The 16767-nt window shown below is 36.5% G+C and overlaps 1 protein-coding gene across 2 annotated transcripts in view; it reads left to right on the forward strand.

The window, feature by feature from the left end:
* Positions 1–16767, forward strand: part of PTPRK (protein tyrosine phosphatase receptor type K) — a 604099-nt gene that overhangs the window by 328950 nt on the left and 258382 nt on the right. For both annotated transcript variants that reach the window (XM_065931350.1, XM_065931351.1), the window contains exon 6: positions 4904–5078. In XM_065931350.1, the coding sequence (XP_065787422.1) occupies positions 4904–5078 (175 nt within the window). The remainder of the gene's footprint in view (positions 1–4903; positions 5079–16767) is intronic.

Raw genomic sequence — 16767 nt, forward strand, 5'->3', positions numbered from 1 at the left:
TCACACCCATTTTTAGACCTGTCAACTATTCATGGGACCTGGACCTCCATGATTGTTTTTGACCAACTGTCTCAAGCTGAAATATCTTGATTCATAACCTATGGATCTTGTAAAAATATAGATTTTGATTCAGTAGATCTAAAGTGATCTCTGTAAACTTTGCATTTATAATAATCTGTCAGTTGATTCTAATGCTAATGCAATAATAGATACTGGGAAATAACCAACATCACCACTACACTACTTTATGCCGGGAACTGAACTTGACAAATAAATTCTGCATGCACCCTGCATGATGAAGCTTACTTAGTTTAATTAGAGGAGTGACAATAGTCAGCAATTCCAGTGACTTGCCTAGAGTTACTTGGTAAGTGATGAGTCTCAACAACCTGTACTAGAGACAAAGTAAATAAGAAAGCATGACAAGGATCTGGGAGGGGGGGCAGAGAGAAGAGGAATGAAGAAAGCAAGTGCTAGGTTATAATCCTTGGATCATATAATTTTGTGGTTCTTAGTATTTCTCAGAGTTGGGGGTTTTGCAATGGTGAAATCACATAAAAATTTCCAAGCAGAATAAAGAGCCTGGAACTGAAGAATATAAAGGCAGAAAACTCTACGTGAACACTGCTGCATAGAGATAAAATTGCCATTGCTTCTTATTTTTGTCTTTCATAGCCCTGCCTACTCTGCTAAATTGATACCTTGTAGGCAGGCAAAGATCTATTATTTTGGATTATAAAATAAAAAGTTATCATTATTTTTGATTTCTGAAATGTACATCTCATAAACTGCTACTTTTAACTTTAATGCATTGCTTGAAGTAAATAAAATGCATTACTTGAAGCAAATAAAGTAAATAAAGCAATGTCTAGTGTAGTAGAGTACATTTTCTCATTGATATAATGCATTGATAAAGACTCAACAACAAATAATCAACTCATTTGACTGGACCTGTGATAGAAATGAAGCAAAAATAGCTCTGGTTTATTGTAGAGGAAATATTACTAAATTTTGTATCTTTAAACCTGGTTTTGAGTTTTAATCTTGCTACTAGCAGGCTATTTATCACATTTCTAATCTTTCTGGATTTTGATTTTATAATCAATAAATGGAAATGACTATCACAGAAAATTTGACATAGAGAACAGTGGTAGAATCAGGATAACAGCTAATATAACATGAGGTACATGGAGGGGCATATTAAGTGATTTTTGAACAAAAATCTGAAATTATGGCTAAATTATTTTTATTGTTATTTTGAGAGATAATTAGCACCTAAGTGTACTATACTCATTATATAAACAATGTTATATAAACAATGTATATCCTATTTAAGCATATACATGTTATAGCTTTATTAGTGTAGTAAAAAACATGTACAAACAAAATGTAATCAACATAGTGATCTCCGGATGTGATCACCCTTAAGTAGAGCCCTCAGCCATCTCTATGTTGTGGTTTAGCTCAGAAAGAACTTTGTATAAATGATCTCTAGATGTCCTTAAGGTTCTATATTTCTATAGCTTCCTTTTAGTATTCACTTTAATTAATAATTATTATATGTTTTGTTATAATAATTTATGAAAACCTAAGGAAGTTTTACATGACTCTTATCTTTAAAAATATCATGTATATGAATTTAGTACATTTTAACAAAGAACTTTATCCACAAAATAATGATAAAATATTGCATAACATGAAGCTGTGGAAGAAAAAATGTAAGATTTGAAACCCTACCTTCAGGATGATTTCAGTACACAAAAAGGTAAAAGGACAGATACAGAATATGTAATAGGAGTGATTCAAGGTAGAAATGCTGGTGATTATATTTTTATGATAATCTCTGAGTTTCTGAGACCCTATTCATGACAGTTTCAGTGGAGATGGCAGGTGGAAGAGTATGTTTAAATTGATCAAATGTGATCTTGAGGCTGAGAGGACATGTTTGACTTCATAGCTCATGTCATTATGGGCATCATCTAGGAATACTTAAGAGTTGTTGGTGTCCATTGTTGGGTAATTCAGATTTTTTAAGAGCAAATGACTGATTCCAGCAGAAGTCAGTAGTGTTCTTGTAACTGTTGCAAAGAAATAGAGTAGATCCTACAATGGCAGTACATAAACAATGGAAAGTTTTTAAAAATTTGGAATTCTTCCAGGCTAGTGAAAATTTCTGAAATCGCTGCTTATAAAGTAAATTAGGGTCAGAAGGTGAGGTCTCACTAACAGTGCAGAAGACTGAAGGACAATCTCACCAACAATTGTGATTCAGATTGAGAAAGCTATTTTAGCTCGGGAACCAGGTAATAGTGAAGGCTGATGAGCGTGGCTGAGGCCTAGGTGAATTTTGGGATCATGAGAATATTTACAGAACTATGGTGGAGAGGATAATTTGACCTGGTAGATAATTGATTGGAAGTCATTGCACAAGCTGGGAATTCCAGAAGTTGAGAGGTTGTTTGAGTGGGATTGCGAAAGAGCGGTCTGCAAGTGAGGAACTGGGATAGAGGGTAAAGTAGAAGACACCACGCCTTCCTTTGGGAAAAGTTTGGAGGAAAGTGTTACTGTGAGATGACTGACAATGAAGATGGAAAGATGACATAATCATTATTAAGAGTAAAACATTAAGGGTAAACTCATCACAGAAGAAGACAGATTTTAAAATCATCTTGAAAGACGGTGCTAAAAGATGTGAGTGTGTTTGTGCATGAGTAAGATAATTTAGAAGGCAGGGTAGGACGTGGGAGTTGACTGGTCTTGCCGAAGGAAGAACTGAGAACTATAAATGGTAGTAAGGAAGGTGGTGGAAGATGGAGAGCTTCACTGGAGGTGTGAATTAGGGGAGATGAGGTGAAGGCAGGTAGCTGTATGAGTGCTGGGTCATGGTCTGCCTTCTGGTTGGAAAATTAATATTAAATAATGTGATAACTGAAAAAATGCAGGTTGAGATTTGCATGCATAAAGTTTTTTTGTTTGTTTGTTATGTGATTTATAGGGAGGATTCAGGCTGCGTTTTATGAATTTATATTTTAGGGCTGGTGAGTATAAGTTGCTCTTACTCTTTGTGGGTTGGGAACAAAGAATTAACAAAACACTCAATGAATGAAAAATGCCAATGTCAAATTTGGCACTTTTTATCTGCAGGTATATATGCGTATACAGACACATGCATATATACAAGATGATATGCATGCATATATCATTTCAGATATAGAGAAGAGTGTTAAAGATACAGTAGATTTTAACATTTTAAAAGTTATTAAAGTAATTAATTCCTTTATTATTTACTTGTTTAAAAATGCAAAGTATTTTAAACATTCAAAAACATTTATAAAAAAACAAAAATTGACCACTTACATGCCTACCACTCTAATTTAATAGAAACTGACATTTTGCATTTTTGTCTCTTAATTTTTCTAAGCAACTTTCCCCCTAAGATTTAAACATATATTTCAGAGGAATATAGGAGATGTTTTACATTTTTTACCGGGACTGTACTGGTTTTAGTTTGCTTAGTTTAACTGCCATGTTGAATTTTACTGATTGGATAAATTTCAGTTCATTTATCCACTACTCAGGTATATTTTATGGGATCTTTCCCATACTTAACTATTACAAATGATTCTGAGTTGAGCATTCTTGTACATATCTGTGATCACAAATGAAAGGGTGACCCAAATGTAAAAATGGACCTATTCAGTTCTATGTTGTATGTATCTTCGGCTTTACTAGATAGTAGCAAATAATTTTCTAACATGACTAACCATTTACACTTCCACAGGTAATTTTGCTATTCTATTTTACACTATTTGATGAGATGATACATCAAATAATGTAAAAGGATACCAAGAATATTTAGCATTTTACCTACCAGAAGTGAGAATGAGGATCATGGCCATTTATCTTTCATAGTTGTGGCTTTTCTTTGCCCTTTGTGCTATCTTTGACTAAAAGAATTTTTAAATTTAGGCTGAGGATCTCTTTTCATGGTTATTATACATACACATTTTCTCTCTTTATAGCCTGTCCATCTGTTGACAGGATTATTTGTCTTTTTCCTTATTGAACTGTAGAAGAATTTTACATTACCTGACTGTTTATCTTTGATGGTTATTTTCATGACAAATACCTTATCATGGTTTGTGAATTGCTTTTTTCACTTTATATATGATATCTTTCAATATATAGAAGTTAGCAATTTTACTATAGTTGAATTTGTCAACCACATTCTTTATGGTCTTGTGTGAAGCATCCTGATATTATAAATATGTTTTCCAATAGTTCATTTTGAAAGTTGACAGATTTGCTTTTAACTTTTAGGTTCCTTTGATTACTTCTTTTAAATGGTATAAATTGGCTGTCATTAATGCCAAAGAGATAAAAGTTTGTAAAGAGTACAGATTTTGGCTTGACTGTAAATTATTCATTAGTATTTTATAGTCATCCTGTCATGATCGCATGCTATGCATTTAGAATACTGAGATGCATCGACCATGGACTCGGTCTCCTGAAAGGGACAAACCTATTAAGCACATGCAGTGCAGTTAAAGGGCTAAAAGAAGACTTTATATATATAAAGCCTGGGAGAAGGGAGATGGCAGTGAATTATTTGCTAAGAAGCCATTATCTGTTCTGCTAATTCATATACTTTGGGCTAATAGAAATTTTATGGAAAACTGAGATTACTATTATAGTTTAGCACTATACCCCTTAAGGGATACCAATATTAACTTACATCCTTTTTGTGATTGAAAGACAACAGTGAAAATTTGTGGGGCTACACAGATATTTTCATCCTAATTTTAACAAATAGTAAGTTATCACAGATGTTGGTTGCCAAGATGCTTTAAATTTCTGGAAATGTTAAAACCCTGTTTTATAGAAGATTGGTTTTTGTTTACAGAGACGAAATGGTGAAGATATACCTGTGGCTCAGACTAAGAACATCAATCACAGAAGATTTGCTGCTTCCTTTAGATTGCAAGAAGTGACAAAAACTGACCAGGATTTGTATCGCTGTGTAACTCAGTCAGAACGAGGCTCTGGTGTGTCCAATTTTGCTCAACTTATTGTAAGAGGTAAAGTAAAATTGCTTTCACTTCATGAAATTGCATGGCTTCATTAGAACAGAAGCAACTTTTGTAGATATTTGGATTGATTTTTAAATCTAGTGCTCTTTATCTTAAATCTCTGTAAAAACCATATCATTATAAAAGTTTTGAGAATGTCTTAAGGTCAAAATAAGACTGTTGTTATATAGTGTATCACGCAAGTTTTCAGTAAGTGATTTTTATCAAAAGAAATCTATTTAATACTCCAACAGGGCTAAACATATATAAAATCCTTTATTTTGCCATCAGTTTAAGGATACCAGAGGAATTGGTGAGGGATTATGATATATTGGTACTTTTCTTTAACAAGTACTGGAAAAACAAGTACAAGTGCACAATGTGTATTACATTTACTGAACATTGACCGAGTCCCTATATAATTCACTGTTCTAGGTTGTGGGGATACAATGGTTAGCAAAATGCAAAGACCCTCCCCTATGTATGTAGGGCTTCCCTGGTGGCTCAGATGGTGAAGAGTCTGCCTGCAGTGTGGGAGACCCAGGTTTGATCCCTGGGTCAGGAAGATCCCCTGGAAAAGGAACTGACAACCAACTCTCCAGCATTCTTGCCTGGAAAATCCCATGGATGGAGGAGTCTGGCAGGCTGTATAGTCCATGGGGTCACAAAGAGTTGGGCATGACTGAGCAACTTCACTTTCTTTTCCCTATGTAGCTTAACACTGAGGTATAATAGGCACAACATATATGAAATTGTAGTATCACATCATGGGATGTGTTATGAATAAAAATAAACATATGAAATGAGGGGGATTGATGATTTAGTTAAGATGATCTGGAAGGCCTCTTTGTGAACATGACAACTGAGCTGAATCCTTCAAAAATGAGGACATCAGCCATGTGAAAATTTAGAGGAAAAGCAACTTTTGATGAATAGATTATGATGCATCAATTGTTTATAATAACAATGAAAATAATTATAAACCATATAAGTCTCTTCAAGGAGAAGTTTGGCAGATTTTAACAAAAACATTTCATCTGGACTGAGATTTGTCAGAGGTGTTGGGGAAGGCTTTTGTCATTGACTTTCTTTGAGATAGAATCTGAAAGTTGAGAAAAAGTTGCTCAGATGAAGGTTGTAGTTTTGAGGGACAGGGGTAAGAAAAAGAAGGATCCCAGGCAGAGCGCAAGGCAAGTGTCAGTGCTTAGAGGCTAGAAGGAGAAAATGAGATAATCTACATTCAAGTTAATACATTTTATAATGCTTAACATCAAATGTCTTTTACGTGTATTATTTCATTGTTAGATTTACTTGATTTTAATACTTTAACCTTTAGTACTTTTAGAAGAAAATTGAAATTCAGACTATTTGATAATTGCCCAAGGCCACAAAGATCTAATAACTGGCTGAGCCAGAATTTAATTCCATGTTTCTTAACTCCTGGTACTGGGCTCATTCCTTTCCACCAAAGCTTTATCTCACATTAGCATTATTAAATAATGCTATTAGCTGCTTGTAATGCTTTTGTCTTGAGAGATTCTGTAGCTCATTAAAAAAGAAAAGTTTATCTTTGTAAATTGAATAGAACTCTATTATAAATAAAACTTTGCTTGTAGCTCCAGAGTCACCTTATAGCACATGCTTTCGTTAATGAAATCACAGCCCCAATTCATTCTAACAAGAAAATATGGTAATATTTAACTCCAGTGTTTAGGTAAACAATTTAGCATATATTCATATATGTTTGTATATTCATCTTTGGTGAGCCCTTTTCCTGCATCCTTCTCTCCTGAGCCTGACGATACCTTTGAAAAACCTGAAGGTGTCCTTGGGTAATGTTCAGAGTGATTAATATGCTATGGATATGGGAAGGTGGGTGTGCTCTTGAATCATTGTGCTCTCTGTATCTTCATGAGGCTGTATGTGCATTCATGATATGCAGCCAGTGACAGAGACAGTAGCTTTTAATAATGCAACTCGAGTGCTTTTGAGTAACCTACCATTTTATATGTGTGTGTGTGTGTGTGTATGTGTGTGCATGCGTGCGTGTGTGTGTGTGCTCAGTTGCTCAGTTGTGTCTGAGTCTTTGTGGCCCCAGGGACTGTAGCCTTCCAGGATCCTCTGCCAACGAAATTTTCCAGGCAAGAATACTGGAGTGGGGTACAGTTTCCTATTCCAGGGGATCATCCTGACCCATATATATATGGATCGTCCTGACCCATATATATAGAGAGAGGCATAAGTATAGATCTATAGATATAAAAATTTTTGAAGAAGTGGCCTCTGATGTATTTAGCAGTTATAAAAGTTTGAGTTGAAGGCTTTATCTAGGTGCTCCCTTTAAACATAAATTTCCTTCTTTCAGATAGGCATTTAGTGCCTGTTTATTTTAAAAGAGATTTATTTTGGATTATTAGATCTCCCTTGTTTAACTGAATTGAAATGTAGATTTTATCAGAGCTTGCTTTTCTTTACTTAGAGTATCTATATTATGGCTATTCTAGGAGTGCTACTTGAGAAGTAACTAATTATTTCAATAACATTTATAAAAGGAAACTCTGAATTTCATAGAAAATCTTAGCTATTTTTCTTTCCCCTTTTTTCCTTTTTGTTTTTTTATGACGTTCCGGCCATTTAACCTGCATTTTGTTTTACATTTTATATTGTACTTGTTGGGTAAAGATATGATGGTGCTGTGAGTTACTATCCAGAATCTGTTTACATTTTAGAAACATATTTTGATAGTTTGGGCACTGTTCCTTTTCTTTTTCGTATATTTTACTTTGATGTATATTTAACACTTACAGGTGATACTTTGCTTGGAGTTTGATTTGAAAACTAATATGAAGCAATAAATTCTCTTGTTTGTTCAATAACCACCAAATAAATATTGCTAACCACAAAATACACCCTTTGGGGTCAGCTCTCCTGGTGTTGAAATAGTGCTGAGAATTAACTATGGTGACAAGTCTTGTCTCTCATTGGCACTTTCAAAGCTGACATCCTGTTACATGGATAAAAAAGATGGTAATTTTAAAGGAAATTTTTGGGGCAGTGATACGAATAGTCTTTAATAAGATCTGGCATAGTATTGCCTGTTGTCAAAGATGACCCAAGGGTAAGAGTTTATTAGTGCATTTTCTCCTAAACTGAAAGTGACAGGGCATGCTTAAGGCTCTTTGGTTGCTGTTTGTTACAAATGAAAATTTCACTGCAGAATTCTCATGTTGAAGAGTATTGATCTCTGTGTTCCCACAGACAGAGGAAGAAAAAAAAATGCTGAAATAGAATATAATTTATCATGACTTTAGCTTTGCTTCCAGATCATTTTGAGTAATGATAACATTTTCAGTTTGTGGAAGCCAATCTTTATTGACAAAGATTTTACAGAGATGAAATGAAGAGCAGATGGTTTGCTCAGTGTTTCTACAAGATGGAAGTGTAAAAAATGTGAAATACACATTGAAATGTGTTTATAAACTTCAGATAAAAAGCACCACCTGTAGTCTGTTATGTTATAGATTCTCATTCTTTTAAAAAAATTTAATTGGAAGATAATTGCTTTACAATACTGTGTTGGTTTCTGCCACGTGGTACATGTATACAGTGAAATGCTCAGTTCAGTTCAGTCGCTCAGTCATGTCCGACTCTTTGCGACCCCGTGGACCACAGCACGCCGGGCCTCCCTGTCCATCAGCAACTCCTGGAGCTTACTCAAACTCATGTCCATCGAGTTGGTGATGCCATCCAACCATCTCATCCTCTGTCGTCCCCTTCTCCTCCTGCCTTCAGTCTTTCCCAGCATCAGGGTCTTTTCTAATGAGTCGGCTCTTTGCATCAGGTGGCCAAAGTATTGGAGTTTCACCTTTAGCATTAGTCCTTCCAAAGAATATTCAGAACTGATTTCCTTTAGGATAGACTGGTTGGATCTCCTTGTAGTCTAAGGGACTCTCAAGAGTCTTCTCCAACACCACAGTTCAAAAACATCAATTCTTCGGCACTCAGCTTTCTTTATAGTCCAATTCTCACATCCCTAACATGACTACTGGGAAAACCATAGCTTTGACTAGATGGACCTTTGTTGGCAAAGTAATGTCTCTGCTTTTTAATATGCTGTCTAGGTTGGTCATAGCTTTTCTTCCAAGGAGCAAGCATCTTTTCATTTCATGGCTGCAGTCACATCTGCAGTGATATTGGAGCCCCCAAAAATAAATGCCTCTAACTGTTTCCATTGTTTCCCCATCTATTTGCCATGAAGTGTTGGGACCAGATGCCATGATCTTAGATTTCTGAATGTTGAGTTCTAAGCCAAGTTTTTCACTCTCCTCTTTCACTTTCGTCAAGAGGCTTTTTAGTTCTTCTTCACTTTCTGCCATAACGGTGGTGTCATCTGCATATCTGAGCTTATTGATATTTCCCCTGGCATGTTGATTCCCCCTCATGCTTCATCCAGCCTGGCATTTCACGTAATGTGTTCTGCATATAAGTTAAATAAGCAGAGTGACAATGTACAGCCTTGCCGTATTCTTTTTCCCAATTTTGGACCAGTCCATTGTTCCCTGTCTAGTTCTAACTGTAACTTCTTGACCTGCATACAGATTTCTCAGGAGGCAGGTAAGGTGGTCTGGTATTTCCATACATTGAAGAATTTTCCGCAGTTTGTGATCCACACAGTCAAAGGCTTGGCATAGTCAATAAAGCAGAAGCAAGTGGAACTGTCTTGCTTTTTTGATGATCCCAAGGATGTTGGCAATTTGATCTCTGGTTCCTCTGTCTTTTCTAAATCCAGCTTGAACATATGAAAGTTCACGGTTCAGGTATTGCTGAAGTCTGGCTTGGAGAATTTTGAGCATTACTTTGCTTGCGTGTGAGATGAGTGCAATTATGTGGTAGTTTGAACATTCTTTGGCATTGCCTTTCTTTGGGATCGGAATGAAAACTGACCTTTTCCAGTCCTGTGGCCACTGCTGAGTTTTCCAAATTTGCTGGCATATTGAGTGCAACAGTTTCACAGCATCATCTTTTAGGATTTGAAATAACTCAGCTGGAATTCCATCACGTCCAGTAGCTTTGTTCGTTGAGATGCTTCCTAAGGCCTACTTGCCTTTGCATTCCAGGATGTCTGGCTCTAGGTGAGTGATCACACCATGGTGGTTATCTGGGTCATGAAGATCTTTTTTGTACAGTTCTTCTGTGTATTCTTGCCACCTCTTCTTAATATCTTCTGCTTCTGTTAGGTCCATACCATTTCTGTCCTTTATTGTGCCCGTCTTTGCATGAAATGTTCCCTTGTTATCTCTAATTTTCTCGAAGAGATCTGTTGTCTTTCCCATGCTATTTCTTTGCATTGATCAATGAGGAAGGCTTTCTTATCTCTCCTTGCTATTCTTTGGAACTCTGCATTCAAATCGGTATATCTTTCCTTTTATCCTTGCCTTTAGCTTCTCTTCCTTTCTCAGTTATTTGTAAGGCCTCCTCAGACATAAATTAGATTCTCATTCTTGATCTCCTTTCTTTTCCACCTGGCTGAATCAAAGATGTAACTAAATTTCTAGCCAACTGACCCACAATAAACTTATAAAATTCTGATTGCTACAACTGACACTCAATTTCTATTCCCATTTGTTACCTATGCTTTTCTATTATTTCTATCTGTGAAACTCTTAATTACATTTTTGAAGTTCTTTAATGTGAAAGGCAAAGTCTTTTCTTTGTCTTTGTTGTTGCTTAGACAACATTTCAGTGGTGTGTAATAGCCATTATTAAAATTCGCTGGACATACATATTAAATTAATACTGTTATCTATTCCTAATGAATACCACTGACCTCTAGCTGTAAAATGAAGTGAATGTCAACACATGTACCAGTGGAAGTGGCCCTGTAAAGCAAATTTCAGTGTTGGAATCACAAGGACTTTGGATTTTTGTTGGTATTTCCCTTTGCTGCTGCTGCTGCCGCTAAGTCGCTTCAGTTGTGTCCGACTCTGTGCGACCCCATAGACGGCAGCCCACCAGGCTCCCCCGTCCCTGGGATTCTCCAGGCAAGAACACTGGAGTGGGTTGCCATTTCCTTCTCCAATGCATGAAAGTGAAAAGTGAAAGCTTTGCAGGACAATACAAATTAAGGATAAGGGTATTTGCTGACTTTTATAACTGAAAGCTACAGAGATAGGCTTCAGGGTTGGTTCATTTAATCGTGAGAGATCCAGGTTCTTTTCCTATTCTTCACTCTGAAGTTCATAGTTTTGGCTAAGTCAGGGTCCATTGATGGTCACAGGATAGCCATATCCTTTGGTCTCATCCTCATGGGGATAGAAAGGTTACCACCTCTCACACATATCAAAGATTGCATGACTGCATATGGAGAGATGACTGCAATAACCAGTAGAGGACTTTTGTGAGTGGGACTGCAGAGGATATCATTGTTATTCAGAGGGAGTCATAATTCTGCTCACATGAAAGAGGAACTGAGGATGTTTTTCACAAAAGGTACAACTTTACCTTGAAGGACATGCAGAGTTTGGAACTCGGTAATGTGGGAGAAGGGCGTTATTGTAACAAATCAGGGAACAGTACAAAATTGGACTTTGTGGGGAATGACGCACTGTTAATGGAGTTGCTTGTAGGTACTCTACAGCTTACCCACTACACCTGTGAAGGAAAGCTGTCCAAATTAACACGAAGTTTGCATTTGAACCTTTCAGATTCTACCCTTATTGCAATCATGTATAATTTATGTTCCATTAGTGTCTGTCTAGTCCGTCTTTGTTTGCTACAGCATTTGGCATATTTTTTACATAAATATAAGTGATACTGTCCTCAAAATTCATAAATAAAATGTAGCTGAAGTCAGAGCAGTGGGGCTGACTCTTAAAGATATAAGGAATGAATGATGAACTACATCCCTGCCTTACCTGGGATTACTGGGAATAGGAAGATTACTATGGAGGGAAGATTACTGGGATAGAGGAAAAGATGGTGGCTCTTTGTTTTTTGTAGTATCTGAACCAGTCTTATATGAACTAGGAGGGTGACTTTTTGTTTAGCATGGATTTTTTTCTCACCTGAAAAACAACTTGATTTAACCAACTTGTTGTAATCTTTTGTATATATCAGTTAAAAATCATATCTGATGCTCTCATTTTAGTGTTTTTATAATAGAAACAAGGGCACTTGAGAAGTGGAAAACACACATATTAACACTCTTGTTAGCTGGTGGTTGAAAAGCCATGGAATTTCTAGCTTGCATCCTTTAGCCTTCTCTTTAATACCACACACTGTTGATTGTTAGCTAGTTTTCATAGCACAGCTAGTTTTCATTCAAGCTGACTCTTGAATTCATGTATAGATTCTTTTTCTAACAGTGACTTAAAAATCCCTTTTCTTTGCTTCTGTTGTAAAAACTAGTCAACTTGACAGCAAATTTAGAGTTATCTTGGAGAATTCAGTTTAAGCGTAAGAACACAAGTATAAACCACATACAAATTTTCCCCAACTGCCCCTGCATTAGGGAGATACCTGCAGTCAGTCAGGGGATACCAAATGTGTCAAACTTGGAGGAGACATGTGTAATGTGGCATGTGTAAAAATGCTATATTGGTACCCTTGAGTATGATAAAAGGAATATTTGAAGTCTCCTCTCATCCATAGGAGCTGCTTGTAATTCAGGTGATTCCATTCAATGTACAAGATGTCTGGAACATTTTTAAATTCTCAATGAGCAAAAGGATACTGGATGTCCTTTATTTTAGGTAGTATTTTATTACTGAAACACTGTTCTATCCACTATTGTGCTCCATTATTCCAAATAATTTTTCCTATTAAATTTCTCCTCCTTCATGTTCCCTTGTCTTCTTTGCTGAAAGTGACAGAGTACAGCATTGTCTCCCTAGAGCAGTGATTTTCATGCTATTTATTTTCTTGTTTGTTTTAAAAATGAAAATGCAATAAGAGTTCTTTCTCAAAGAATTTCTGAGTGTATTTGCATAGGTGAATCAGATGTAGAGCTCTGTCTAATGTTTAGCAGTTGAGGCACTGATCATGGTTTTTTTTGGAATGTGTCTTTGAGGACTTTGCTTTCGTTGGCACTTTGTTCTTAAGAATTTAAGAGGATCAAAGAGCTAACAGGATGATCATGTGCCAAATCATTCTTTTTGCTGGACTCTGTGCTCAGCCACTCAGTCATGTCCGACTCTGCAGACCCATGGACTGTGGCCCACCAAGCGCCTCTGTCCATGGGGATTCTCTAGGCAAGAATACTGCAGTGGGTTTGCCATGCCCTTCTCCAGAGGATCTTCTCAACCCAGGGACTGAACCCAGGTCTCCTGCATTGCAGGCAGATTCTTTACCCTCTGAGTTACCAGGGAAGCCCCCTGTTGAACTCTAGGGAATTTGATTTCAGAGCACTGTTTATAGGTCTGCACTTTTCTTCTGAGCCTCTCAATTCTATTTTCTTGGAGTTTGTGATAAATATTTCTTCTGAAGGATCTATGTCAACGTCCCAGATTTTGTAATTTATATTCCCCTCTCTGCTCCTTCTTTTTCTTTCTCTTAGCCCAAACCAAAAAGGAGGCAATGAGGTCAATTTGTAATTTCATTGAAAAATCAACTAACAGCCTTTATTGAGTACTTAGAATGGTGAGGGGCTACCTGAGTTGGTAAAGGATCCACCTGCAGTGCAGGAGACCCTGGATCGATTCCTGGGTCAGGCAGATCCACAGGAGAAAGGATAGGCCACCCACTTCACTATTCTTGGGCTTCCCTTGTGGCTCAGCAGGTAAAGAGTCCGCCTGCATTGTGGGAGACCTGGGTTCGATCCCTGGTAGCTGCCTGGAGCTACCCACTTCAGTATTCTGGTCTAGAGAATTCCATGGACTGTATGTATAGTCCATGGGGTCGCAAAGAGTCGGATATGACTGAGCGACTTTCACTAAATTGGTTATAATAGGCATCAGGAAATTACTGAGAAACCTCAGACATAATCTCAGCTCTCAAGCAATGTATAATTTAATTAATTGTATAGGAGAATGCTGAATTCTTAAATATTTGGGCACAGGGTTTTGACTTTGATTTTGGTCAGATTTTTAATTTATAAAGGGAAAAATAATATCCTCCAATAAGTAGAAAATATACCAATGGATATTTACCAAACTTATTAAGCACTATTTTGGTATATAATGTGGCATATAATTTGTACTATGAGAGTCTTACCAAATGTGAAACTGAAGTTCTATAGCTGATAGACTGGAGTAAATCATCAAAGCAGAGAGATAATTCATAGTTTTCAATGATATGTGTGTGCTGATGGTGGTATAAGTGGTGTGGTTGGACTGGACTCCATTAATTGTAGATCTTGAATTTCTTCCACTTTTCCACCACTTCATCTTCTAGAGTCAGTAATAGCAGGCTTCCCAACCAGTGTATGATTGGCAGATGTTTCAGTGTTAAACTTTTTTTCAGTTAACATGAACTATTTACAAGTTAGATGTTCACATCTTTTTAAAAACTAGCTAATCCACATTCAGCTTACTAGTGAAATGGCATCAGGAACCTGACTTTCTAAGCACAAACTAGGAAATACATGGAAACAGAAACCACTGATGAAATGTTAAGTGGAAGTAAATATCAGGTAAATCAGTCAAAACCAACTTATTCAGCAAAGCTTATCATATTTTTACCATAGAAAGAACTTTCCTTTCCATTTGGGTTAATATAAATCATGTTATTTCCTTTTCTGAGAAACATTTGGACTAGTAAGAAATAAAAACAGTCGAAGGTCAACACAAATAAGTACAGATAAACATTTATATTCTGTTAATTCTGTGCATGGATTGTGTTTAGTTCATAGTTAACTAGTTTTTATAAAAAAGAAAAAAAATTATAACATTTTAATGTTGAACATGAGGATTTGGAGGCTGAGGACTAGACAGAGATTAAATAATTGTGGCAAAGTATGAGCAGCTTTTCTCAGGGCATAAATCCATTACAATTTCTCCTTATACAGCTTTCTCTTAGCTCTGATGTTCATTTTAGAGAAATTATGGCCTACAGAAGTGGCCTTATCTCTCATGGGCTGTAGGGACAGGGTTGTATTTAACTTTAGGATATAATTTAGAAGATAACTTTGTTTTGCTTTGTTTTCTGCCTTCTGAGCCCTCAACAAAGAACATATTTTGTTGTCTTTTCTGTAGTGTTGTGCAATTCAGAATTAGATTTAGTTGTAATGGCACAAAATCTGTCCTGTGTTAAAACAACAAAGAAACAGTAAATGAATAATTACCTGTACCACTGTTAGGAAGAAATTTTACCCACATGGTTATTTACATTTTCCTAATTGCCACTTGGATATTCTATCATAATCATGTGCGTATGGACAGAACCATTACTATTTTTATTTTACCTGCTACCCCCTCCAGTGAATTTCCTTCACATTAGTGAAGAAGAAAAATCACAGTGCTTTTCTGGTCCAAAGAATTTAAATGAAATATACTCTGGATACCACTCAAAATTTCTTTTCTATCACTCACCTCCTTAATCCACAGCAAGCATACTCCTGCCATTGTACTATTATAGTTGTTATTTCCTCCACCTGGATTTTCTTTTTTTCCCCTCAAATACATGCATACTTTCACATTCTTATCTTATTCAGGTTTCTCTCAGTTTTTTCCAAAATGCTTAAAAGTCAGATGATAGTTACTTTCCAGTACAAAAGAAAATCCATTGATTTTGTTTTATAATATTTTTTCTCCAGAGTATTTAGCTCTAAGTTTTCAAAAGATCTTTTTGTAACACCTACTATTAGTATGTGCAGAACAAATATTTGTTCAAGACAGTGGTCTGAAATATACTCACATTGTTGGGTGAAATATAGCAGCTAGATATACATATGTTAATAGGCTGCTTCTTTCATTTTCTGAGTTTTACTACATATCCTTTGGGTGCTCAGCACTTTCTTTGCTGTCAGGGTCATTGCTCTCATCCATATCGCCATTTTATTTTTACTGTACTTTTTACTTTTTTTAAATTAAGAAAAAATTTCTATGTGCTGAGACTTTATTTTTATTGAGGTTTAATTGATTTATAATATATTAGTTTCAGGTGTACAACATAATGATTCAATACTTTTATAGATTATACTCCATTTAAAGTTATTACAAAATAATGGCTTTATTTCCCTGTGTAGTACAATATATCTTTGTTACTTATTTTGTACATCATAGTTTGTATCTCTTAATCCCATATGCCTGTCTTGCCCCTTCCCCCTCCCATCTCCGGACTGGTAGTCAGGGAAAGTGAAAGTGAAAGTCACTCAGTGGTGTCCAACTCTGTGACCCCACTGACTATACATACAGTCCATAGAATTCTCTAGGCCTGAATACTGGAGTTGGGTAGCCTTTCCCTTCTCCAGGGGATCTTCCCAACCCAGGGATCGAACCCAGGTCTCCCTCACTGCAGGCGGATTCCTTATCAGCTGAGCCACAAGGGAAGCCCAAGAATACTGGAGTGGATAGCCTATCCCTTTTCCAGCGGATCTTCCTGACCCAGGAATCAAACTGGGGCCTCCTGCATTGCAGGCAGATTCTTTGCTAACTGAGCTATCTGGGAATCACTAGTTGCTCTGTGTATCTGTGAGCTTTTTACCATACTTTTGTAAAGAGTGCTCACTGGTCTCCCCCCATGAGCACTTCCTCCTCTGAGT

Source organism: Muntiacus reevesi, chromosome 3 (assembly GCF_963930625.1).
Source record: "Muntiacus reevesi chromosome 3, mMunRee1.1, whole genome shotgun sequence".
Lineage (NCBI taxonomy): Eukaryota > Metazoa > Chordata > Mammalia > Artiodactyla > Cervidae > Muntiacus > Muntiacus reevesi.